The 25,996-nt window shown below is 35.9% G+C and overlaps 1 protein-coding gene across 1 annotated transcript in view; it reads left to right on the forward strand.

Annotated features, from left to right (window-relative positions):
• ATRX (ATRX chromatin remodeler) overlaps window positions 1-25,996 on the forward strand; it is an 85,927-nt gene that overhangs the window by 24,150 nt on the left and 35,781 nt on the right. The window contains exons 7-17 of the mRNA XM_074148304.1: window positions 1,236-1,345; window positions 3,506-3,573; window positions 4,449-7,387; window positions 10,668-10,746; window positions 17,405-17,535; window positions 18,025-18,207; window positions 19,818-19,911; window positions 20,466-20,574; window positions 21,241-21,420; window positions 21,805-21,946; window positions 22,955-23,064. Of these exons, the coding sequence (XP_074004405.1) occupies window positions 1,236-1,345; window positions 3,506-3,573; window positions 4,449-7,387; window positions 10,668-10,746; window positions 17,405-17,535; window positions 18,025-18,207; window positions 19,818-19,911; window positions 20,466-20,574; window positions 21,241-21,420; window positions 21,805-21,946; window positions 22,955-23,064 (4,145 nt within the window). The remainder of the gene's footprint in view (window positions 1-1,235; window positions 1,346-3,505; window positions 3,574-4,448; window positions 7,388-10,667; window positions 10,747-17,404; window positions 17,536-18,024; window positions 18,208-19,817; window positions 19,912-20,465; window positions 20,575-21,240; window positions 21,421-21,804; window positions 21,947-22,954; window positions 23,065-25,996) is intronic.

Genomic DNA, 25,996 nt, shown 5'->3' on the forward strand with positions numbered 1-25,996 from the left:
ATCATGCATGCATTGAATTTGAAAACAACAAATATTGTATTCAAAATTTCAGACTTGCTATTTTCACTGAATTGTAGGTGTGTATTGTAGGGGTTGTTCTTACTGGCCTGTAGGCTATTTGAGGTAGTGCTTTAATAGCAAATTGCTAGCAGCTTGTATTGTGTCTTGAGTATGTTCATTCAGTTCTTTAACTTTGTGATGTTGATGCTTGGTTCTAAAGCTGCGGTAGTGATTATTTAAAAAATAAAAAATTATATATAGTCTGTACTCAGACTGTAACCATTAAATTAACCATTTGAATTAATTTCCTTATGCTACTTAGTGAACATGACAGCAAGGACAAGTCACAGTTAAGTGATCCAATATCAAACCTCTGTCTGCTTGATCCCAAATTAAGTTTTTGAAAGTGTATGAACTGAGTGTATGAGCTTTCACAAATGATTTTCCTTCTTGAAAGCACCACTGCTGCTGAAAACAAAATGGTCTCATGGTATTAAGTAGTCAGTTTAACAGCCTGGCATGTAGCAAGCCTCCCAACCCCAAGTTCACCACCTTTCAAAGTGAATCGGGGGATTGACATTAAAGAAACACTTCTTTGACCGAAATGGATACAGCAGCAGAGTGGTACCCAAACTGTGGGAGCAATCAGCAAGATCCTGAGAACATAGGTATTATAGCAAAATTGTACTTTCAAAAAAAACCAACAAACCCTACCATCAGGAAAGGAACAAAAAGTGAATAAAGATTTCTTCAGGCACTATTACAAGAATTTCATGCATCTTCTGTAACAGCATCCTGTATTTTTCTTTGAGAAACTAAAACTGTATGTAAAAGAAACACTATAATATAAACATGAATTAAAATGGTATTTTATGAACAAAGATTAAATGAGGAAGGTTGTACAGACTATGAGGGCTGCTTTGAAAGAGTTTTTGTGATGGCTTTTATTTGGGTGTGTTCTCCTCAGGTGACCAGTTTATCCAAATCAAGTCTCTCAAAGGAAAAGAATTGTCTCTTGGCCCCAAGTGGACTATAGAACTTAGAGGAAAATTCTTTCAGTCTTTAAATGGCGAGTGGTTACAGAAAGATTTCTCTAATGCTGGGTGGTAAAATAATAAAGGCCTATGAAAAACTTAACAGGCCAAAATATTGTAAGAAAATGAAATAAGTGTATACAGATTTCTAAAAAAAATAAAAATGAAAACAATTAATATGTGGTTTATAATCCTCTATAGAGGAAGGACTACATGGAATTGTAAGCTGTACAGCTTGTGGGCAACAGGTGAACCATTTTCAAAAGGATTCAATCTATAGACATCCTACACTGAAAGTTCTTATTTGTAAGGTATGTGGTAAATAGTTCTACAGTTTCTACTGTTTGGTTTTGTTTAAAATGTCATATTGGTGGGATTTCTGTGGGAGTAGTTCTCGTTTATTAGTCAATAAACTTTTCAGTCATTAACTGTTGCAATTAAGAAAACTAAAAGCAGGAAACAAAAAGGCAAAGTAAAGCTTACAAATTTATATTACAGCTTACAAATTTATATTCCTATTTTGTTATACCTCAGTTAAACTTTGTGGTTTCTTTGTAATTTATTTTTACAGTTTTAATGCTATAATTATAGAGAATTGTTTATGTTAAGTGCTCTGTCTGAAATTTCTACCTACTTGTAATGTACTATAAGAGCAGATTCAATTCTGGATCTCCTGGTAAAGCATTGTATGTAAAACAACGGCAGAATAAGAAGCAGAGAAGTAGCTTCAAAGCCATCTCAGTTTCATTTGTGTACAGCTCCTCGACTTATTATTTATGGTAGCCTCTGTGATGATGATCTAGTCTATAACCTGAAACAAGCATCTGGGTCTTCAGCTACATGTTTTCACAGTGGCTTCAGTTAGACCCTAAACTACCCGTGGTGGGAAGAGGTGGGGAGCAGGGGAGGAAGGAAACATCCCTTCCTCCTGTTTTGGAGACCTCTTTTAATTTTCAGAGAGATACAGAGATACTTGCCTTGCATATCTCTATAGCTGTAGAGATTCTGTACTTACAAAGATATCTCTAAAGATAGATGCAGATCTGTGTTACAATGCAAAATTTGCATTCCCCTTCTCTTACCTCCTGCTTCTCCCCCAATTCCCAATTAATGTTACAGATTTAGTGGACATACGATCTCAGGCATGTCCATCTAGTCTGATGTTCTGGCTCATTTTTTCTGTTAATTCTGGCTTGTTTCTTTTATAAAATATGCTTTAGAAAAATCAGCGTACAAGACAACTGTTTTCAACCTTTATGGGAGTCCTAACTCTTGTTCCTAGACGTGGAAATCCTTAACATGCAGCTTAACTTGCATGCATCGCGAGAACATGTAATCTGGTTCATTTTTGAAAATTGTTTAGGGTGTTGGATTCATTAGCAGTCCTTGACTGTGAGCTCTGCTAGATAATTATATCGCTGCTTGTTTCCCATAAATTTTCTGTATTTGTACTTAATTGAACATGTTAATGGGAGAGAGAGGAGCAGAAGTCCCTGATTTGCATACTCCATGACTTCCATGACTTTCTGTGCCTGGTTCTTTCCTTCTTTTTTTCCTGCTTAGGTGAGCAGTCCCAGACTTGAGAAGCTGTTTTCCTTTGACTATAAATGTTCCCTCAAGTGTCTAAACAGAAGTTTTTACTTATTTTTTTCTGATTGTTATTGTTTGTTTTGTTTAATTGAACAGGTATATAACTTCCAGATAAAAGGGCATCATCATTTTAAATTCAGGTGCTAAAGCCTCTTCTGGATTCTAAATTTACTGATTCACTGGGTAAAAGGAGAGAATTTAGCTAAGAGCTTGTATTAATCCCTATTCAAAGTAGAACTACCAAGTCTGGGAGAACTTTCTTTACTAGCAACTGGAAAAAAACCATCAAAATTTGGTTACAGAATTCAGCAACTGAAGCCACTGCTACTACTAACTGAGATGCGGGGGTTTTCTTCTTAGCATTACCAATTTTTCATGAAAATGCTTTGTTTGCATCTGGAAATTGAAGCCTTGGATGTTAACGTCAGGATAAATGCTGAAGAACTTTTTATTTAAAGCCTACGGGATTGATGGCTAACATAAGGAGCATACAGCTGAAAATTATAATTTATGTAGGATTAATTGTGTCAGGGGAGATGTAGTGTTGGTTTATGTAGGAAGTAGATGGAAAAAACTTTCAGATTCGAAGAGAAGCATTCAGTTGATGTTTTAAAATACACAAATACACAGCCATCAAACAACAGCCTATTTAATTTTCAAATAAACCTTGAGCTATCAAAATAAGAAGTCATGGTTTAGGACCTATTATATCTATGGAGGATGTTTTTAGATTGGTACAAATGTAAAAGGATTAGAATGCTGGAGACCGTGCAGCTACTGCTTTTAATGGCTGGCTTCTAATACATGCTGAAATCATATGAATTACTGAAGTTGAGGTGAGATTTAATAAAAAATTCCTTGTCCTATCTCTTTCTTTACAGACTTGCTACAAGTATTACATGAGCGATGACATTAGCCGTGATTCAGATGGGATGGATGAGCAGTGTAGGTAAGTGTACAAAAACTGAAATAACACCCACAGGTCTTCTGGTTTGGGAGTTTGGGGTTTTTTTTTCCCTTGCTATAGTGAAATTATTGACAGATAAAGACTAGTACATAAGAGCTTAGTCAACAGTTGTTTCTCACAAAAAAATGCTTAATCCAAGGGTTTTTGTGAATATTTGGTTGTTATTTTAGTAATTAACAGGAAAGCATTTTATAAAGAAATCCAGTAGTAAACACTTGTAAGATACCACATTTTAAACTAAATATCATGCTACCTTACAAATACTTTAAAGGTGAGGTTAGAATCCGACGTTTTAAACCTTATGAGCAACAGAAACTTACTTTTTCAGACGTATCTCCCCCTTTTGAAGTACTAAAGTACTTCTCTGTTCTTTTGTCATATATCTACACATGTAATCCAGTCAAAATTGTGTGGTCTGTGATGCTCGTGAGCTTACTTGTCACCTACTTTTCAGGTCTTCATCAAAGATTATGCAATCTAGGCATAGATCAAAACCCATATTTTTCTTTTTTTCATATTTGTCCACAGTAGTAATATACCAGTTAAAGCTAGAAAGATTTAAGCTAATTCTTTTCACTGTAAAATAAAATAAAATGAAATTGTGTTTGGATATTACTGACCGTTTCAACTTTGTGAAGTGTTAATCTAATACCTTAACTTTCTGATTTTCCACTTGTCAGTTGAGTGCTTTTCAGTCATTCTTTTAATAATGGTTTCAATTAATGGATATCTGTTTATCATCTGAATTTTTAAAATGCAAATTCTTTATCAAGCAGTGAAAAATACGTAAACTTCTCGTATTTGTCACCTTGTTGATATGCAGATAAGATTCTTACATTTCTTATGTCTTATTTCAGGTGGTGTGCTGAAGGTGGAAATTTGATTTGCTGTGACTTCTGCCATAACGCCTTCTGTAAAAAGTGCATTTTGCGCAACCTGGGTCGAAAGGAGCTATCAACTATACTGGATGAAAATAACCAGTGGCACTGCTATATTTGCCATCCAGACCCTTTGTTGGACTTGGTCACTGCATGTGACAGTGTCTTTGAAAATTTAGAACAGTTACTACAACAAAACAAAAAAAAGATCAAAGTTGAAAGTGAAAAAAGCAAAATATATGACCATACAGTCAAGTTTTCTCCAAAGAGAAATAATTCAAATTGTAATGGTGAAGAAAAAAAACTAGATGACTCGCATTCAGGTTCACTAACATATTCTTACAAAGCACTAATGGTGCCAAAAGACTTGATTAAGAAAACAAAAAAGCTAGTTGAAACTACAGCAAATCTGAATTCTAGCTTTGTAAGCTTTTTGAAAAATGCTGCAGAAAACGTGGAAATAAGCCCAGCTGTGCAACTTTGTCAGTTAAAAGCTTTTAAATCTGTGTTGAGTGACATGAAAAAAGCTCATCTGGCACTAGAAGAAGGTCTGAACCTGGAGATTCAAGCTTTGAATGTTAAAATCAAAGATAAAAATACCAAAGAGAAAAAAACTGATGTTAGATTAGAAAAAAATGAGGTTAAAAAAGATGAAGGAAAGGAACATGTGGCATTAAAAGAGGACGACACCGTAAAGACACAGAAAAAAGTATCGGAACGGCCTGACAGCGAGCCCATGGATCAAAGTGTTCCAACAGTGGAACAAGCAGATAACAAACGTACTTCTGGTGAAGATAAAAGCTCTGGCAGAAGTGACGAACCTCAGTATGAACCTAATAGTACAGAGGCTTTAGACATGGATATAGTGTCCATTCCCTCATCTGTTCCTGAAGATATTTTTGAGACTTTAGAATCTGCTATGGAGATTCAGATTACGTCAGATGAGACAGACAACGGAAATACAGGAACAGATCATGAGACTCTGAATTCAAATACAAAATTGAACACTCCTTTGAAAGATACTAAAGGTGGTACTAAGTTAAAATCATCAGCTAAAGGAACAAAAGAGTTGATAGTAAAATTGACTCCTGTTTCCCTTTCAGAGTCTACAGTTAAAGCTGAAGATCAAGATGGCAATCTAGAGAAGGGAAGTGAGGATGCTGGTGTAGTACCTAGAGCAGATAAATGTGATTCTGTAAAACAAAATCGTAATGCTGGCAGTGACCTTTCCACGGAGAATGAAACTGTCTCACTTGCAGAGGAATCTGATCTCAGGAGATCACCGCGTGTGAAGACCACACCTCTGAGGCGCCAAGCAGACATCAGTCCTTTAACGTCAAATTCAGAAGAAGATAGCAACGACACATGTAACGAAAAACGTAAGAGAAAGTCCTCAAAACAACCAAGTAGGAAAAATGATAAAAGAAATTCATCTGACAGTACTGTTGATGGTCCTAGCCCTAATAAACTTTGTAAATCAAAAAAGCCATGTGTAGTAGATCAGAGCTCAGATTCTGACGAGATGCCAGCTGTTCTTAAAGAAGTAGCTATGATGAGTCACAGTTCTTCAGATATTGATAGCAATAGTGAAGCACCAACAAATGGTCAGAAGACTTTAAATTTTCTAAAGAATTCACCAGTAAAGGATGAAAATGGAAAACGAAAAAGAAAAAGCTCCAGTTCTGGCTCAGATTTAGATGCTAAAAGAGGCAAATCAGCTAAAAATTCCGCTGCTGCTAAAAAGAAACGACAGAACTATTCAGATTCTTCAAACTATGATTCCGAGTTAGAAAAAGAAATAAAAATCCTGAGTAAAATTGAGTCTGCAAAAAAAGCTAAGAAAAAATACTCACGAAAAGAAGATAGTTATGATTCCTCTGAAGAAGAGCAGAGGAAAAAAGTAAGTAGTAAGAGAAAGAAAGATTTGAAGAAAGAGAGAGAGAAGTCTTCTGAAGATGACGATGCTGAAAAGCCTTCCCCAGATGACGATGCTGAAAAGCCTTCCCCAGAGAAGGAGATTAATCATTCTTCTAAAAATAAAAAAATCGGTAAGGGGTCAGCTGCTAAGGAAAGGACAAACACAGACTTAAAAGAAATAACTGTAAAGAGAGAGCACGATGAGTCTTCTGATGCTGAGAAGTCTTTACTGGACAAAGAGGAGAGTTGTCCTAAAGGTGAAAAGCTGACTGAAGTTAAAAAGAGCAAGGATTTGAAAAAGAAAAAGGCACAGGAAGATTCTTCTTCAGAGAGTACTGAGAAATCTGTAAAGAAACAGCATGATTTTGATTCTCCAAAAGACAGATTCAAGAATAAAAAAGGATCCGAAAGCAGAACAAAGAAATCTGAAAAACTGAAAAAGAAAAGTTACAAGAAAGAACAAGATGATTCCTCTTCTGATGTTGAAAAGTCATCCCCAGAGAAAGGAAGTAGCAATTCTTCTGAAAATGACAAAACTAAAAATGAACCAGTGCTCAAAGAAAAGCAAAGGAGGAATTTGAGAGAGAGAGTATCTAAAAGAGTACAGCTTGATTTATCCTCTGATGCTGAGAAATCTCCCCTAAAAGAGGAGAGTTTTTCTGAAGACGCTGTGCGGAGTAAAAAACAAACTGAAACAAAAGAAAAGAAAAAAATAAGTCACAAAAAGAAAATCTCCAAGAAAGAACAGAATGACTCATTGTCCTCTTCTGATGAGGAGTCTTATGAAGACAGTAAGAAGAAGATTAAAAGAGGGTCGATGAAAGAAAGTAAAAAGAGTAACTTAAAAAAGAAGGTAGCTTTCACTTCTTCTTCCTCATCTGATAAGGAAGAAAATTATGAACAGAATTCAACAGGTGATGGAAGCAGTGATGAGCAGAAAATTATGCCGGTGACCGAAAACTTAACGCTGTCTGCTGGTACAGGATTTTGTCAGTCATCAGGTGTGCGAAAGATGTTCACCTACGCGTATTATTAATGTACTAATAGAGGAGTTTTGTAAGATTTGGGTAATATTTAATAATTTAATTAATAATTTAATAAATTATTATAAATTAATATATTAAATAGAATAAATTAATATAAATTAATAATTTAATAAGTAAAAATATTCGTAAGTAGGTCAATACACATTTAAATGAGAGGCTTGAGAAGCTGTAGTCTGTAATTCCAGCAAGTATTTCCTTGCAGCACAGCTTTCAAAAGCCTGTTCTCTTTTGGCTGCCCAGGTACTATCTAGCAGAAGCTGTTTTTAAGCAGTGGGTATCTAGTGAACTCAAATTTGTCAGCTCATGGTTATGCACTAGGGATGACTCTGAAGACTTCTGGCATTGTAGTATAGGTTCTAAAAATCAAGTAGATGATCTTTGTGCCTCATGAGACCCATGTAGCCTTAGAGCAGCCGATGTCAGTTAACAGAAATCTGTCACTGCTTATTGTTTTCATAGCAGGTTCAACAGTAATAATTCTTTCTCTTGCCAAGATAGAACTACTTCATCAGTGTCTTATATCTTTAGGAAATTAGAAAGAAATTCCGAATTGCTGAATTTCAGCACTTGGTTTTAAAGAACTTAAAACGGAAGGGTAATTTTCACATTACATGGACAGAACACATGATTTTAATAAATGACTTTTCAGCTAGAAAAAGTGAAATCTATTTCCTGTGACAGGTAAATTGTTTCCTATTTCTTTGCTTCTAGTGATGTTTCATAGAACTTTCTGCACATGACTGCACTGTAACTGTTGGCTTGGATACAGTAGTTTGCAAAGCTGCAACTAAACAAAAAATGAATAAAACAGCAATATGTTTATGAAGATAGCAGAAGGGACATGGTTGCATTTCGGCTTTCCCAAAAAGCCCTTGTAGGCAGACACTAAATGCAAAATGAGATGATTGTTATTTGTGATTACTTAACAAAAAACCCAAAAAAACCCCAAAGAAACAAACAAACAAAAAAAATCCCACAAAAACCACCCACCCCGCAAACAAACAAAACACATGGATTTTATATTAAACATAATGTTCCTCCTTTTTCCTACCAACTTGATGCTCACCCAGTTCTCCTTAGGTTTTCCTGTAGTTTAGTTTCTGGAGAGTTGTTAACCTTTGCGGGTGCAAAGGTTGCTTTTCACAGGTGCTGTGCTGCTTTGGATTTTCAAGGTCCTCTGAAATAAATTTAGTTGCATCTCTGCATGTAATACTGGGACTTTTAGGGCTTTTCCTTGATCGATGCCAAAACAATGTTTTCCTCAGTGATGCCACTGCTGGGGGAGACTGCAAATAATGAATGGTTTATATAGTAATAAACGAGTGTCTTGCATGTGGTAGCTGCCGTGGCTGTTACAACACTCCCCATAGACAGTTGATGATATGCAGTGACTGTAACCCATACACAACAATTCTCAGCATCACTGGACCATTACAGAAAAATACTTTAAAAATAAAATTGCTCATGTACAGTGTATATTCATAGACTTGGTATTGAAATGGCCCAGGAGGAAAGAGTTGGTTGTAATATATCAGAAAGTGTCTGAGGCAGTGGCAGTGATTGTTTTATTTGCAAGTCATAAGTAGAAAGATTGGATAATTGTGGGATTGGAGAGACGGATAACAGCATACAAAATGGAAAATGAGATGTTCATGTGGCATGATTGACAGTAGAGTTAGACTGAGAGAGAAGTGGGTTGGTTTAGCCTGGAGAGAGAATACTAAAATTGCTGTCTTCTAATCGCCTAATGGGTGGTTATAGAGAAGGCCAAGGCAGATGCATGACGAAAGGATGAGAGGCTGTGGATACAAGTTTTGGCAAGGAAAACTGATTAGATACTAGGAAAATATTCTTTACCTTCAGGATGGTTAAAGCCTGAAACTGGTTGCCCTGTCAGATTTTGGAATCCCTGTCCTTGGAAATACTCGTAACTTGACTGGCCGAGGGCCTGAGAAAACTGGCCTTACCTTGGAGTTGGCTCTGCTTTGAGGGTGGAGGTGGAGTAGATTATGTCCAGAGGTCCCTTCCAACATTAGTTATTGTATGATTCTATGAGAATCTGCCTTTGTTATATTATTTTAAGAGGAGGCAGACTCGCCCTTTCTCTTCAGTTTGCTTTTGGCTTAATAGGCAAATAAATGAGTCTTTAGCTCTGAACGAGCTGTGTAGGTTGATGGTTGAATGAGACTTAGAGTATGGTTTAACCAACAGGATACTTCTATTTATTGTAAGCCCAAGAGTGAGGGACTTTCTGTGATCACCTCTTATACAGTGCTGTCAGGCATCTGGCTGGTGGTAATTCTGGGACAAGAGTATGTTAAAACAACTTGGAGCAAGCCTCTCACAGCCTAGATTTAGTCCACTCCCTACAGGTAGAAAATGAACAGTAGAAATGATGAATGAGGGGATCTCAGTTCATTAGGATTTTTAGGTCTCTTTTCCTAAGATTAATTTCACTGACTAGCAGATTTGACTTAATTTATATGCAAGTCAGACAAACGAGAACAAAGAAAGGGGAAAGGCCTGGGAGCGTGCTAGAATTAATGTGAATTCTTCTCAGTTCAGCCAAGAGAGTGCAGAGGGGCTTACGAGGCAGGTATCGTACTGTGCTGTTCTTTCTCTCTTGCATGTGCCATGCTGTTGATGTGCTTTCCATATGAGACAGTATCCCTGTGGTGCGGCTGAGTTTTGATATTTACAGTAAGGATGGCACGTGTAGTTATCAAAACAGAAGTCTTCACAGATACGCAACAAATGTACATGCGTTGTATTTGATACCCTGAAAGCAAAAATAGGCAAGGATTATTGCTCTTGAGTGCTTCCTAATGGCAGCAGGGTAGCTCATAAGTTTGGTAAGTGATTCTGTAATACATTTGTTTGGGCCTTCTTTTCAGTTTACACAAATTCAGTAGTGGAGTTTCTGAAATGGGACTAGTAACTTCTTAGGAAGTTTAATTTCTGAATCCTACGTGGAGTATTCAGTCTTTGTTTTGGTGTAAAAATCCGAATTTCACAGTATGTAATAAGGAAAAAATTACAAGTTATGTGTAGTAGCAAGCATAACATGGATAAAAGTGCTGCTAGATACTTTTATGAATAAAAATATTCTTCTATGTCAAGATAGGTAACTGGCGTTTTTGTTTGCTAGTAGAAAAGTGGTGGTGGTGGTTACCGCTGATTTACATGTACTAAGTGTTCATGTTTTCTGGTTTTTTGTTTCCCCTTCCTCCCCCAGGAGATGAGGGAGAGACTAATTCAAGGGCTGTTCCAGTGGAAGAGGAGGAAGATGATGATGATGACGATCCTGAGAATAGGTATGATACCATCCGTAAGGACTTAAAAAAGATTATAACACACCCTAGGCGTGGGCGCAAACCGGCACAACGGAAGAGCAAGCAGGTTGTAAAAACCACGACTGCCTGCCTTGTAAAGACTCGCTCACGGGCTTCCCGCAAGTTTGAACAAAGGGGCCAGAAAACAGAGGCCAAAATCCAGAAATGCAAAGCAAGTATTTAGTTAGTTAACACACCTTGCGTAGGGTGTGTTATAAATGCACTGCAACACTGTCCATTTTATGTTCCCATTGAAAGTGTGAGGTCTGTGGCAAGTATTTCATTCAGGCAGGTAAAAGCCTACTTCTGATAAATGTGAATTTCAGCTAGTTACATGAATAGAAGGTAAAAATTTGCATCTGTGCAATATGCAGTGCTAAATTATCTTCAGATTGAACGTGGTTATTATTGTTATGGAATTTACCTTTTTAATTGAAACACCTTTTCTCAATAAAGAGAAAACACAAATGTGGAGAAATCAGTATTAGATATTTTCAGCTGTTAATTAAACTGAGTTTTAATCAACTAAAGAATACCTGAAGTGACTAATGTCATAGTTAAGGCCCTGATTCTACAAGCACTGTGCATCGGCTTCACTGGTATCACAGAGACTATTTATACATATAAGTTTTAAGTCTGCATAGATATTTTCAGAATTGTGGCTTATATGTATTGCTTCTGTTTCAAGTTCAATAAAAATGAATCTATGTAAGATATAGTTAGTTAAGACATGTTATATTTTACCAGTACTATTAAGTTATCAAACTACCAGTTATCAAAATTAGCCTGGCTAGAACATGTAAAAGCTTTCATTTCCTAATGAGTGAATGCACAACATGAAGTATTGCTCAATTATGAGCCACAGTTTCTTTTTTTGGAAGTTATTGTAGTTAGACTAAAGAGTTGTTAACAAAATTCTATACAGGATTTCAGAAACTGATTTTTTTCTGCCGTATAGCGTGTATGGGACCAGCTTCATAGCTTTGCACAGTTGCTGATGGCATCTTTTTCTGCTTCTGAGCCTTACTAGTTTAGAATATGGTATCTTTGTTTCACAGAGTTGTATGTTTTGATCTGTGACTGAAATGAATTTTAAAAACACTGTTTTATATCCTTTACGGACCTCAGTTTGGCATCAAAATGTTGCTGCTGATGTAGTTCTTGCTTGTTTTCAGTCATCAAATTTAATTGAATAATTCAGCTTTTAAAGAAAGATACTCTATAGGGACTTGACAGCACAGGGTCATAAGCAGAACACACAAACATTGGTAATACAAGATTTTTTTAAATGATGCTTTAATTTCAGTCCTGTTTTGATTTTTTCCCCTTCTTTTTTGTTTGTTTATTAAGTGTTTCTAGTTGATAACTGAGCAAATATACTTTTGTTAAAGTTCAGTGTTTACCATACAAATGTTACTGGCAGATCTTAATTATTAGTTTAAGAGCTATATTGGGGAATGAGCTAACCCAGTTGGTAACAAATAAATTAGTAATATGAATTTGAGGTTTAAAAATCAGTTTCTGTACTTCATTTTTAAGCTGAATCTTTGTTGAAGTTTTTATTTAGGGAATATTTTGAATTTATGTTTATGAGATGGGGGGGTATTTTGTCAATAAACAGTTTTGTCAACCTTCAGACATGTTAACTGGTAATTGCAGTCTAATTTTACATTCATCACGCGTTGTACTTGGCACCAAAATCAGATATATAAAATGTAAAAAGATGGAACAAATTTCAAAAAGTTAAAAACTTGTTCTTCTGTTTACTCAACACAAAGTGTTTAAATAGTTTACCTACTATTCAGATAAGTTGCCTATTTTCTTCTAGGCCAAAGAGGGTACATAGTACCTACCGGGTATTTGTAGTGTGGGAGCTCTCATGTTTGCAAGTCTCTAGTTTAGATGTTCTGTTATTTGCATACCTTTGGATGTGCATGACATGAATATTAATAGTCTTGAAATCATCTTTGCCAAAGTACAATATCCAAGTGGGTCATAATATGACATAGTGCTGTATGCTTTCATCTTATGTTGTGTAATTATCTATTATTGGTCCTTCTGATCTTTTAAATGGTACTGTTTAATATATTTGCAGTAGTTTTGTTTATTAAGAAGTTAATAGTGTATTTAATGCAGAATGCCTTTAATTATTTGATGGTTGCAATAAATTTTTGTAAAACGTTTTTCTTGTCCAAGCATTTAATTTAATACAACTCTGACAGCTTGAAAATCAGACTGTTTCAACAAAGACAGTACAGTATTTAGAACAAGGTGTTTGGCAGTTTTTACTACTTTTTTTTTTAAATATGTGTGACACTTCATCCAAATATTCATCTCTTACAAGATATTTGAAACAGTTCTAGTTTTTTTAGTAATATACCAAAGGCCCATTTAATTCAATAGTGCTCTACCTGAAGAATGGTGGCTTTTATTAGCCACATAAAAACGTCTTGCCCCTTCCCGTCCCCAAAGGCTTGTTATGGGCAACCTTATACATATAATTAGTAGGTATTTATGAACACTACGTGTGAGTTGATCTAATTGGTAACAATACGTCGTGATAATTAACTAACATTTAAAATTAATGACTTTTTAAGAAAAAATGTTTTTACAGTTGTAGTGTTGTTTCACCAAGATTTTTGACAATCTATAAATGAGTCCATTGCATTGGCAGTCTAAAATTCATGAACAAGAATGGTACAAATTATCATGTGGACTTAACTCCACATCATGAGAGGCTGCACCTACTATTTCTTCTTTTGCCAAAATGTCTGAAGGATAATTTAAAGTAGTCCTGTACCGTGACTAAGCAACTCCTGGGTGACTTTCAGTTTGCCTATCTCTTTTTAAAAATGTTTACTTTCAGCGTAAGTTAAAGAATACATAGTAACCAATTCATTATTTATAAATGTATATTGTTGGTGTCATTCTTACAAAGGTGGAATATATTTAAATCTTGATTTATATAAAATTGTACAAATGTACTGTTACTTTATTCTAGAGTTGGTTTTGTATGTCCTGGGTGAGATTACAGTCTCGCTCTCTAAGGCACTGTATAAATAAGTGTTGGGAAAATGTCCTTTATACACATGTGACGATGTGTTTAGATAAGATGGAGCGAGGTAGGCAAGGTGACATGCTCAGGGTCACAGCAGGTCAGTGGCAGAAGTGAGTGAAACGCAGGGGCTTTTTGGTTGGTTGGTTTTTTTCTTTTCCTCTCTGAAGTCCTTTGCTGGGGGCCATACTGTCATACTGGGGTATGTGCTGGGGGCCCTACTCTCTGCTTCTTAATTAAATTTATTTAGAGTGTTCAACTTAAATCTGGTTGGCCAAGAATATCTTTTATGTCCTTGACCCAAGTAAATACTACAGGATCTTTTGATTTTTATGGGTTTTTCTGGAAGACTGTGACCAGGGGAGTTTTCACACTGTCATAGCTTCTTTTTGTCGGTACTTGCAGTTTGATGTTAATGCAAATATTGAAATGTTAAAGGTAGCGTATGAAGTTTCTTAGCTTAGAAACTTGGTCATTTAAAATTGTTTTATATCTTAAAATAGAAATGTGATATATTATCCTGAAACACGTATAGTTTAATTTAAAACTAGTTTCAAGAGTTCAGTACTCAATTTATTCCAATTCATATAAGCCATTTGTTACATCAGTCATTTGTTAGATGTGTAGGCTTAATCTTTTCGGTTCTAATATTGCTTACACTTTTAATTCCTATCAGATATGTAGTTATATTAAAAATAGGAATCTTAATTCTGATCAGCTCAACAGTGTCTTACATTTTTAGCCTAACATCATACCAGTAGAATGCATTGAAGAGAAGGTAACTTTTTTCACTACACAAGCAGTTTCATCTCAATTTGATTCAAAGTGGTTGAATCTTTATCCTAGCTAAAAAATGTCTTCTTTTCTATCTCTGAGTATAAAAGCAATAACTTATTAATCAATGTCATTATAAATAACTAATTAGAAACTAGTTAAGTTTACGCAATCTGGCTGGTGGTTATGATGATGATAAGGAGGAAAATAATAGCATCTTCTGTTTATGGATAATAGATTTTGTGCATGGTATTTCTGGATGAATGATACATTTGCTTTTTTTTTCCCTCCCCCTTTTAAAAAATACTTCCTAAAAGAACAAATTAAAAAGTATGTCTTCTTTCATTAAAAACCAAAGTCAACCATTGTTTTAAAATATATAAATAAAATTTTAGAGGTATGAAAGGTAAGTATTGTTATGCATGTATAAGTTGTGTTAACTTTGCTAATGCAATTGAGGGCAATCCAAAATAAGTCAAAGGCAGTATTACTAGGCAGTACTTTCAGGGTTGAATTTTAAAATTTTGCAGTTCTTTTTAGTTTTTCTACTTCTTTTTCTCCACCAAAGCCAAACTTTGGTGATGATATTGTTATTTTTCTAAACAATAAAAGTAGCCAAACTGCTGTTGTCTGCACTTCCTGGAGTAGGACTAACAAGGTTAATAATTTATGTTAAAAACATCAACTTGTGATATTCCAAGCAGTTTCATTTTGAAGAATGACCATTAAGAGATGGAAGAAATATAGTCTTAATTTCTTACATAAGGAGTTACTTATTCCCATTGCTATTATACATGATATGGTGGGTTTAAAAAAAAAAACACAACAACAAAAAAACAACAAACAGCAGCAACAAAACGTAAGTCCCTTTTCCAGATCCTCTGCAAGGACCTAATGCAAAAAACATTTGGAAAAGGATGTTACTTATTTATGGGCGTTAGTAAGTTTTCATTGGATTCACACTGTGATCTGTTGGTATATGTGGAATTAAAGCTTACCGAGAGTACTGCATTTTAAAGTTCTAAACGGCTGTTTCTTCACAAGCTATTTCTCAAAAGAGGGAGGGTGTTTGGGATGCTGATGGAATGTCATTGACTCACTGAAAAATCTTAAATATTTATTAAATCATTTTACTTCCATCTTTTAATAATAACTGAATGTACATTAGCAGTAGGATCTTTTTTGGTAAATATACTACCACTCAAAAATAGAAAATACTGTATGAAGTGTTAGGAAAGTTACCTTGGGAAAATTCCCTTTGAAAAGTTCCTTTGTTTTAGGGACATATTACATGCTGAAAAATGACATACAGATTCTTTAAAACCTGTTTTATAGTGCTACATAAAAGTAACAATTTTCTAATGTACTAGAAGCTGTACTTAAGAGATCACGGTTCTTTTGCCATTTCCAAGTGAAGCCTAGGTTGTAGTTCTGTTTCAGGGTTTTTGAACTATTGTTTTTACTGGTATAAAAGCTTTTCCATTCTGAACTATGTGCATACAGCATCCATTAATTCTTCTGAAAGGCAAGACAGACCAGATTTGACCTAGGAAAAAAAAATTCATTTAAAATTGACAACCATGGAATGAAAACTATAATATTTCTGATATTTATATGAGGAAGGTCTGGTTTCATTCTTTCAGGATTTTTTTCCCCTGGAATTACGAGTTCTCAGATAAGTCCACTATTTTTCTATGCTTTTGACATATCATTTTATATTTTGCCCTGGATAGATTTATATAGGATTTTTTTATGTTGCAAGAGCATGTAAAGAAATCGCTTTTCCATCGTAACTTCTTTTATGCTAGCTGAAAACATTCCTGTGCTGAAATGAAACTGTGAGGAGCTGAGCGAACAGTTTGCAGAACAGAAAATAAGAACGTAATTTTTCTTTGAAGTTCAGGTCCTGTAACGTTTGATAAAACTTTTTGTGTGTGTGTGTGTATACACAGATTTTTTTTTTTTTTTTTTTTTTTTTTTTTTTTTTTGTTGCTATAGTTGCTGTAAGGCAAGTTCTTGTAGTTATATGAGGGATTCAGCCTGGGTCTTTTTCCCAAGGCACTTAATATCACTTCATCTTGAGACATCATGAGTTGCTTCAATTACTACAGCATCTCTTTTGCAGAAGGGTAGGGGCCCAGGCAGTTAGAATGGTAACACCATTGAAGGCAAGCTATGTAGAGGTAGGGTAATAAATTCCTTTTTTCTTTTGTTTTTTTTTTTTAATAAACCTGTGAGTTAATGCATTTGCAATAATTTTTTTTTCTCCTTGTTTAAAACATGCATTCAGTGATACACTATTTTTAAAACTATTACTATTTACATATTCGCTAGTCAAGTAGATTCAGTGCTTCAGGAAATGAATCTCGTTAATTTAAATCAAGTAAGCACGATAACCATTTTGGGTGGGAGTGATTTGAGTATTAGGATTTGGTTTGCAGCATCTTCATGTTAGTAGTCTTACAGTTAGTTCATATAGATGCCTGTCCTAGAACTGACAAGAGTCCATCCGAATAGACCATGAATAAAATGAAATGTTTAGGTTTCTACATTTTATAGCTGTCTCCAGTGTGACGCATTAAGAAGCATTATACAGATTTGCTTTCTTACAAGCAAGTTAACACGTTACATTCAACATGAGATTTTTGCTGATATATTCTGTCCTACCACAATGACTTTTCATCACGTGTCTTTTTTTTTGTTCAGCTTTCAACCATTTTTTTGAAGTTCTGAATGGTATAGGATTACACTTATCGTTCACAGATTTACTTGAACAATGGAATAAATAGTTTTTTCTGTTTTACTTCAAAGAATTGCCAAGAAAATGCTTTTAGAAGAAATCAAAGCCAATCTTTCCTCTGATGAAGATGCATCTTCAGATGATGAATCGGATGAAGGGAAAAAGAAAACTGGAAAGCAAAATGAAAACACGGGAGATGATGGTGAGCACCAAAAAGCGTCTGGGAAAAAGTGGTGCTGTAGCTGTCATACTTTCAAAGGTCACTTGGGAAAATGATAATAAAGTTTCTTCAGTTTTCAACGAAAACCAGTTGGTAGGTAGTTGCCAGAGAGATAGAGGCCAGTGTACGTGATCCTGAGGATTATCTCTTTTACTCTTCTGTAAGTGTATTTTTTTTGTTAAATAGTAATTTTTTTAACCAATTCAGAAGTCCTAGGGATTTGTGAGGAATAATCTGTACAGAACAGTAAGACGTGCAAGTGCATGGGAGAGACTTGACTAACGTATACAGTCATTGGAACAAACATACCAAGTGTTCAGGCAGCATAAAATACATAAAATTTGAGGAAACAACGATATGCTAGAAAAGCACAGAATTTAGCCTAAGTTAATTCAGATTTTAGTTCTTGCCAAATCTAAGTAAGAAAAAAATGACCAGTGTGCATGTTGTCCTGCCTCTTATCTCTGACAGAAGAGAATGAAAAGGAAGATAATTCTGAATCGGACTCAGAGGAAGAAGAAGAATCAAAGAAGCCGAGATACAGACACAGGCTGCTGAGGCACAAGCTGACAGTGAGTGACGGAGAATCTGGTGAAGAAAAAAAGGTGAAACCAAAAGAGAAAAAAGAAGGCAAGCGCAGAAATAGAAGGAAAGGTACATAATCCAAACTTATTTTATCACAAAAAGTACTTGCTTCTATAAAATAAGTCCGAAGCATGTCCGAATGGAGATATGAAACTCTGTAATTTTAAAATGTCTGTATAAACTTCATTGTGTATTAAATCCAGAATTGTTACCTGTGTTTGATAGTTTTCTTTAAAATCTTGACTACAAATGCAGCTCCCTCCACTTGTCTCCAACAGTCTTGTCCTTTATATAATTTTTCACTTTACTTGGTCTGTTAGTAGGCCCTTGTGCATCAGAAATTTCTCCATCCTAGGATTTAAATGTTGCAAGCTTTAGTTGAACACCAGATGGCACTGCAAAATGATGCTTGACTTGGATTTTTCATTTTCATTGTTGCATGCAAGAACAAAGGGGCTGTCAGCCCCCTGCATTTAATCATTTTGAGCAGAGGAGGAGAGCGATGGTGATAAGTGCCTGCTGCCACCCTTGTCCGTTGATAAGAGTTTTGTGGCTAGTGGCAGGAAGGGTGCGTAGTGCTTTCCTGTTGTTAGTGTTGCACTAACACTGGCCACCTTTTGTGGTGTTTCCCACACTAAAAGGTGCAATGTGAATTGTTTATCTTTTTCCTTCATGAAAATGATCATTTTTACTTGGCTGTATCTTTGTGCTTTTCCTCCCTTACGGAATTATAACTCTACCAGCAACATTTCTTTCAAGAAAAGTAATAGTAAATTGCAGTGGCAATGTGCAAATAAGATGCAACCAGACTAATTCTCAGGATTCTTCAGTGTCTTTAAGTTCACTAGTCTGAAGTAGAAAAATATACTTTATTTCAGCTCACCATTTTTTAGCCCTATGTTATTACTATTACATTTCCCTATGTATGTAAATCAATCCTTGTTTTATGTCTTGTTATTCATAAAGTGGTTATGCTTTCCACTGTGTTCAGGGTCAAACTGAAATTATAAGGGTGCTAAATGGCATGCTGGTCTTAACTGCCTGTAAATGCCAGTGGTATCTCCCCAAAATAGTTACGGAGGTATTACCTAATGATGCTAGTTTAAGTGTATTTTTAATTGTCTTTTGAGTTAGTTTTAAACTTGCATTACCTGAAGAAATCTCAAGCCATCAATGCAGTAATATAATTGCATATGTTGTTAGTAATTAAGGGTTGTTTGCATGAATTGTGAAGTATGATTCATCTAAAGCATTTGAAACAAAAGCTTCTGTTAAAACTAAAAATCATCTTTTGTTTTCTGAAGTTCTGTACTGTTCCCCATTTTGTTCCCTCTTCCTCACCCCCTGTCTTCTAAAACGTGATGCTTTCTAGTATAATGCTTTCTGTCATTTGCTTGTAAACTTATATTTAGATGTATTCTCCATAAAGACCTCAAGTCTTCTTGGTGTAATATGCCAACTATCAGGACTCAGCTAGTGCTTACACATTAAGCCTTTCTACTCTCTACCCCTTATATTCCTGTTGCTTCTTATTAGTATGTTTAATAGGTCTGATACTGTCTGAAACAAACTTTTACGGTGTTTATTGATCTAAAACAGTTTGCTGTACAATTACAAGATATTTAATGTTGCTAACTTTGCGATAATATTCAACATGAAATCATACTTTATTTTTAAAGTGAACAGCGATGATTCAAATGACTCTGAGTTTCACGAATCTGCAGTTAGTGAAGAAGTCAGTGAGTCTGAAGATGACCAACGTCCAAGAACAAGGTACAAATAGAATCTAACTGTGCTTATATTGTGTTTGGGTTTGGGGTTTTACTAGTGCAATTTAGACAATGAGATGGTGAAAGTTAAAGACTTTGGATCAGTCCTTAAAATGTTTTATGATACTTGTCTTTAATTCAGTATCTCCTAATTAACTTCGCAGCAAATGTGAGAATTTTGAATTTATACCACAGTATGTGGTACACAACAATTCGATGAGCCAGTGCAAAAAAAAGGTTAACCAAAACCGAGTATTTTTATGCCAGATATGTCAATGTCAATTGAGGAATGGTGGATTGCAGTAGAAAACTAATAGTTAACAATTCTGAGATTCTTCAGAATTCTTCAGTCTGTTCTCTGGAATAGACTGTTGCTGTGTGCATCCAGTGAGTTGAGGGGGAGGGAGGAATTTGGAATTGAACCACTGATTGCACAAAAGGAATATATATTCTATTAATTAGCAATGTAGTTCGTGTACTTTTTTTATCACTGTTTTTCAGTGAGGCCATGAATTATTATTGTTAATCGGTAATACTGCCTTTGTTTATTTTTTATAGGTCTGCCAAGAAAGCCGAGGTGGAAGAAAACCAGCGCAGTTACAAACAGAAAAAGAAACGAAGGCGTATAAAGGTTCAAGAGGATTCTTCAAGTGAGAACAACAATAAGGTACTATATTGTATTTTGAATTAATAAATGGGAAAAGGAGTTCCTGTCTCTTCTGCCAACTGCTTATGGACTTGGGTGTCTCAAACAGCTCTGTACAAAGTGCAGTAAAAAATCGTAAGTTTTCTCAATGTTAATTCAGTGCTAAAATTTGTAAAGTTTGTAAATTTGTAAGTTGCAGTGCATCATTATGGAGAAAAAACGTTGCATTTAACTAAAATTGTTTCCTGTCTATATCTTGATAAAGATGCGTGATATCTTTTAAGTAAAAGGAATTTTTAAACTAAATGTACGTGACACAAATAGTAGATTAAGGCTTTCCTAGTATTATGCTTTCTTTTTCTGTGGTGTAGGTGATAGCTGATCTGATCTAGCACCACTAGAACACAAAAACAGTTCTTTATTAATAGTCATTAGTTACTATCAAATGATAACAGTATCTTCAGTACTGCCTTTGCACAGCTGGGCTTATCTTCGATACCTTAGAATTCGTTACAGTTAATGTGGCACTTCTTTGTCATGCTGGCTAACTTGTTTTTTAAAAAAGTATCTTTTTCTTTATGAACTCCACCAGTGTATATAAAAATTTTGGAGAGCTTGTCCAAAAATGAAGGACTTGATGGTCTGTGCCATATTTTTCTTGCTAATAATTTATTTAATTTGTAATAGAGTAATTCTGAGGATGAGGACAATGATGATTCAAAATCTCCTGGAAAAGGCAGGAAGAAAATAAGGAAAATTATTAAAGATGATAAGCTTAGAACAGAAACACAAAATGCACTTAAAGAAGAAGAAGAAAGAAGAAAACGTATAGCAGAAAGAGAACGGGAGAGAGAGAAATTGAGAGAGGTATGTTCTGTTTTCTTTGCAAAATGCTAGGGAGTTGTTGATAATGATACAGATGACATATTTCTATATCAATTTAATTTGATATGTAGTTTCAAAAGTAGTTATATGTAGCCTTGTAAGCCACAAGTTTTATTTGTAGTTTCCTGCACGTTAACACTGGTAAGTTTTATTTAAGGCTTCTGAGATCTTTAGAAAGCCGTTTCAGTTGCCTGCTGCTTTACTTTTCCACTCTCCCACAGTAAGTTGCGGTGCATAGTAAAGAACTTAAAGTTTCTCTTTACTAAATAAATTATGACTTCCAATTTGGCTAAAGCTAGTGTCTCTCAAATGCTTGGTATTATTCATCTGGGAAGTATTCCTGTGTCACCCTGTTTCTGCTTATAGGTGATAGAGATAGAAGATGCTTCACCTCTGAAATGTCCCATTACAACTAAGCTGGTTTTAGATGAAGATGAAGAAACCAAAGAACCATTAGTGCAGGTTCACAGGAGTATCGTTACTAGACTGAAACCACACCAAGTAGATGGTAAGGAAAGAGAATTTTAACTTTTCTTATTTTTTTTTCCTCCACTGGCACAGCACTTTAGGCAACCTGAATTAGAATCATAAGAAAAGCTCCTTGGCAGGCAAGTGCCAGAGTGTCAGGTTTAGTGCTTTATTTTTGTAAATTTTTTTAAGTGCTTTCTCCTAGTATTTTCCTGGCTTTCTCAACAGATTTTTTTTTTTCCTGATACCTGGTATGACTGCAAATCAAGCCAACTTCTTTCCATATTCTGTTTCTAGCAAAGAAGGACAAAAGGGAGAATAACCAATCACGATTTTCTTCACAGCTCATTCTGTTATTTTGAATTTTCCTCAAAGTTCATAATCTACAGCCTTTCCATTTTAGTAAGAAACTTCTGGACTTGCTTGAACTCTTAAAGGTAGGTGCCCTAGACCAGTCATAGCAGTTAGGCTGAAGTCTCATCTGTGCTGAGTATAGCATAGTAGAATACAGCTCCCCAGTAAATATATTGCAAAGAATAAAAAAATCACCCAGCAGACCCTCATGTCGTTAAGGTGTTTTGATATGTAGCATATATTTCCTTTCCTTTTTCAGGTCTCACAGTTCTTGATTTTTTTCCTCTTTAAACATAGAATGTCACACCTGATCTGTCTTGGCAGAATTTCTTCTAGTTGGTTTCAGATAATTTTGCTACTTTACTGAGATCATTTAACTCTTTTCATGAAGTCCTTGCCGCTTTTTATTGTCTCCTATTTTCTCCCTGTTCCCAAGATCCCAGTCACCTGTAGTCCACACAGCAATATTTTCTAGCCCAGGTGCCACATCTTCAGTGAAAACTGTGCATATAATTAAGTTCAAGACAAGGATCGTCCCACATGCAACACATTGGACAGAAATCATTCAATAATTATCCAGAACACTGCTTTTCCATGAGTTATCATGATCTTAGAGTGATCACACCTGTCTCTTACCAGGTGAACTTTAATAAAACGAATGCTTAATAAAAAAATTTTCAATAATTTTCTTCAGGTGTTCAATTCATGTGGGATTGCTGTTGTGAATCTGTTAAAAAAACAAAGACATCTCCTGGTTCTGGATGCATTCTTGCTCACTGTATGGGTCTGGGGAAAACGTTACAGGTAAGAAACAAAAGTCATCTTGTTTTCTGGTCTGTAGCTTGCTCTCAAAAGTTGATCCAGCAAAAGCCAATATTAATGACTTTCAGAACATAGTAAAATTGTTTCCTAGGCAGTGACTCAATGAGGGTTGCTGGAGGAAAACGTTCAGTAAAGAGGTCTTGAGAAAGAAGTTATGTTTCATAGTACACAGCTTTGAAAGTTCTGGTACATGCTTGTGCTTTCTCCGGTTTTAAAATACCTAAATTAAATTAGGTAGTTATTGACATTCATGTGAAAAGGTCATAGTTAATTGTAAGTGATGTATAGCTCCTTTGCAACTCAGAAGAACAAAATACAGCTAGTAGTAGACAGGCTTCTGGAACCTGTGCTTCTAAGACAGTTTAATAATCTTAAGCAGATTGTGTTATTTACTGTCTTCCTCATTCATGTGTTGCTCCTTAAATTATTTATTTTCCTCAGTGGTGTTTTGATTTATTTGTTGCACTGTTAAAGTAGAAGTTTATCAGGGTTTTTTGTTTGGTTTGTTGTTTTGTTTTGGTTTTGTTTTTTTTTTAATGCCAGACTTTTAATGTCTAAAGTCAGATGCTTTGTATTTTAATATAAACAATGTTTTGCTACAACTTAAACTCTTCTGGGTTGAAGGACAGGGGGCATTTGTTTTCTATTTCAGGAATGGTTCATATGTACATTCGTGTTTTTGAGTCCTTACGCTTCACAAACAGTTAAGGCCAGAAACTTTAATTGCCTTGACAGTTAACTATAGGGCATACTTTCAACCAGTTTTTCACTACTTTATTTCTTTTCTTTGGCTTTACAATTCTTTGCTTCCTGAGATCTTCAGGTTCAAGCCTCCATTGTCACTTCAGCGCATGTTCCTTCTCCTTTACGCTGCTGAAGACTGCGTTGTAAAAATCTTTAAAACAGAACATTGTAGCATTTCCATATTTCATGGTCTGATACAGGCAGCTCTTCTGCCATGTTAAAAGTTGCACAGTGAGCAACTTACCATTTCTATTAGTCTTTAAAGTCTGAAGCTCAATCCCCATCTTAAAATGTTTCTTCTGAAACTGATCAACCAAGCGGTTGCTGTAAAACAAACTCTTTTTGTCAGGCCTCTTACAATCATTGCAGGCCTTAGGAGAAGCTTATGGCCTTGACCTGCAAAAGAGGTAAAAGATCAAAAACAGTTTTCTTGAATTTTCTGCATCTCAGTGTTTATGCTAGCACCTTTTCAGGGTAGTCAGGAGTGTTGAATTCCTTTAGTGTTTCCTTGGAATTCAAGTATCGATCAGTCTTCATAAATTTTGGTTTTGCGTTTAGCCAGATGTAGCATCTCCAGAAATCCTGTGAGCAAAGAGCTGGGGTGGGTTGCCTGTCTTGCTGCTCTGCTGCCCAGTCTGTTCCCAAGAATTCCTTTAGCAGAAGTCATTTGACAGAAGAACCTCTCCCCTTGATTCCAAGAAAGAGAAAGGGAAATTTTTGAGAACTCTGAAGAAGAAAGGAGGGTAACAACCTTATCTGTGCTTGCAAAGGCCCTTGGAAAAGCAGGGCCACATTGGTCTCCCTGTCATTGGCCTTCATGGATGCTGTGCATTGGATGGACACAGCAATGGATGGAGATACTCCCCTATCTTTATCAGGGCAGCTGGCTAGTGGCATGAATTGCTGTGAATCTTTCTGATCTCTGGCTTGAGCTGAACCACTATAAATCTAACTTGCAGGTTCTGCGGACACTGGAATTGATTAGAACTGGTTTCAACTCGGGATCAATCAGGGCCTTCCTGTGTCGGGAGCGGTTCTTAGCTTTAAAGTCACTTGATAGGAGTCTGCCTGGTGCTCTGCTGAGTTTGTGACCGGCAACTCGAGATCATGTTAGCAGCCAACGCTTGCTCAACACTTCATTCTAAATTGTTGCTTCACAAGCTCCAAGTATGGATGCACTTTACTCATGCCCTGGAGTGCAGTCTCTTTAGCATGGTGATGATGGTTCTCAAAGAGGTTATTTTCTTCCTACAGTGAGGATGGGATCCTCAAAGCGTCTGTGAGGAAATGCCATTTCACCATCCTCTTCCATCTTGGTCAGTTGTGGTAGAAGCTTCCCCATTGGATTGGGAAGCCCTGTCAGCTGGCCTAAGGGCTCAAGATCTGTTCGTTCATAGAGAGGTCAGTATATCAACGTACTGGAATTCCAAGCTGTATGAAAGATGTCTCAACATTTTTGTGCCGTAGCTAGATTCATACTCTGCCAGTGACAACAGCCAGCTTTAAAGTCTTGTTAGTCACTTAGCAAAGAAAATGCTGTAAGATCCTGTTGACAAGCAGTTGGCCTTTGACGCATGTATGTTAGGAATGAGGTGTCTCAGTAGTTTCTGTAGTGCTCACCTGCCTTTCTATTTGGTGTTTGGCGTAGTCAGCACACCTGGACACTGCTAGGCAGCAGACTTGGCTTGGCTTGAAGTCTTCCATTACTATTTTTAGAGACTTAAAGCGTGGTCCAAGAGAAGATCTTCTGAGAGAATCTAGCAGGAGGTACCTGTTATTCTTTGCTAGCATTAGCTATGCCTTACTGGGTCAGATGGCTTTCCTAATTCTTGTCTTCCCTCTGAACCATTGCTACCCAGGATTCTTCAAAAAGTGAAGTTACATGAGAAATACCTAATCCTTCTCTCCTCTGACCTAGTTCAGACAAATGTTATTTAGGACTTTGATACTGAGAATCTTCTTTCTTGACCTTTGAATTGCAGGATGTGGTCATGGAGCGCTTAGGATGGCGCAATGTCTTCAGATTCTTCAGATCCCCTGCAAAGAACAGGCTCAAGGGAATCACACTTGGATTTTGTAGTTTTTTGATTCTGGGGATTTTTGTGGGTGATTCTGGGGATTTTTGTGGGATTGCAGGGTGTTTTTTGAGTAACACAGAGCTGTAGATGAA

Source organism: Numenius arquata, chromosome 5 (genome assembly GCF_964106895.1).
Source record: "Numenius arquata chromosome 5, bNumArq3.hap1.1, whole genome shotgun sequence".
NCBI lineage: Eukaryota > Metazoa > Chordata > Aves > Charadriiformes > Scolopacidae > Numenius > Numenius arquata.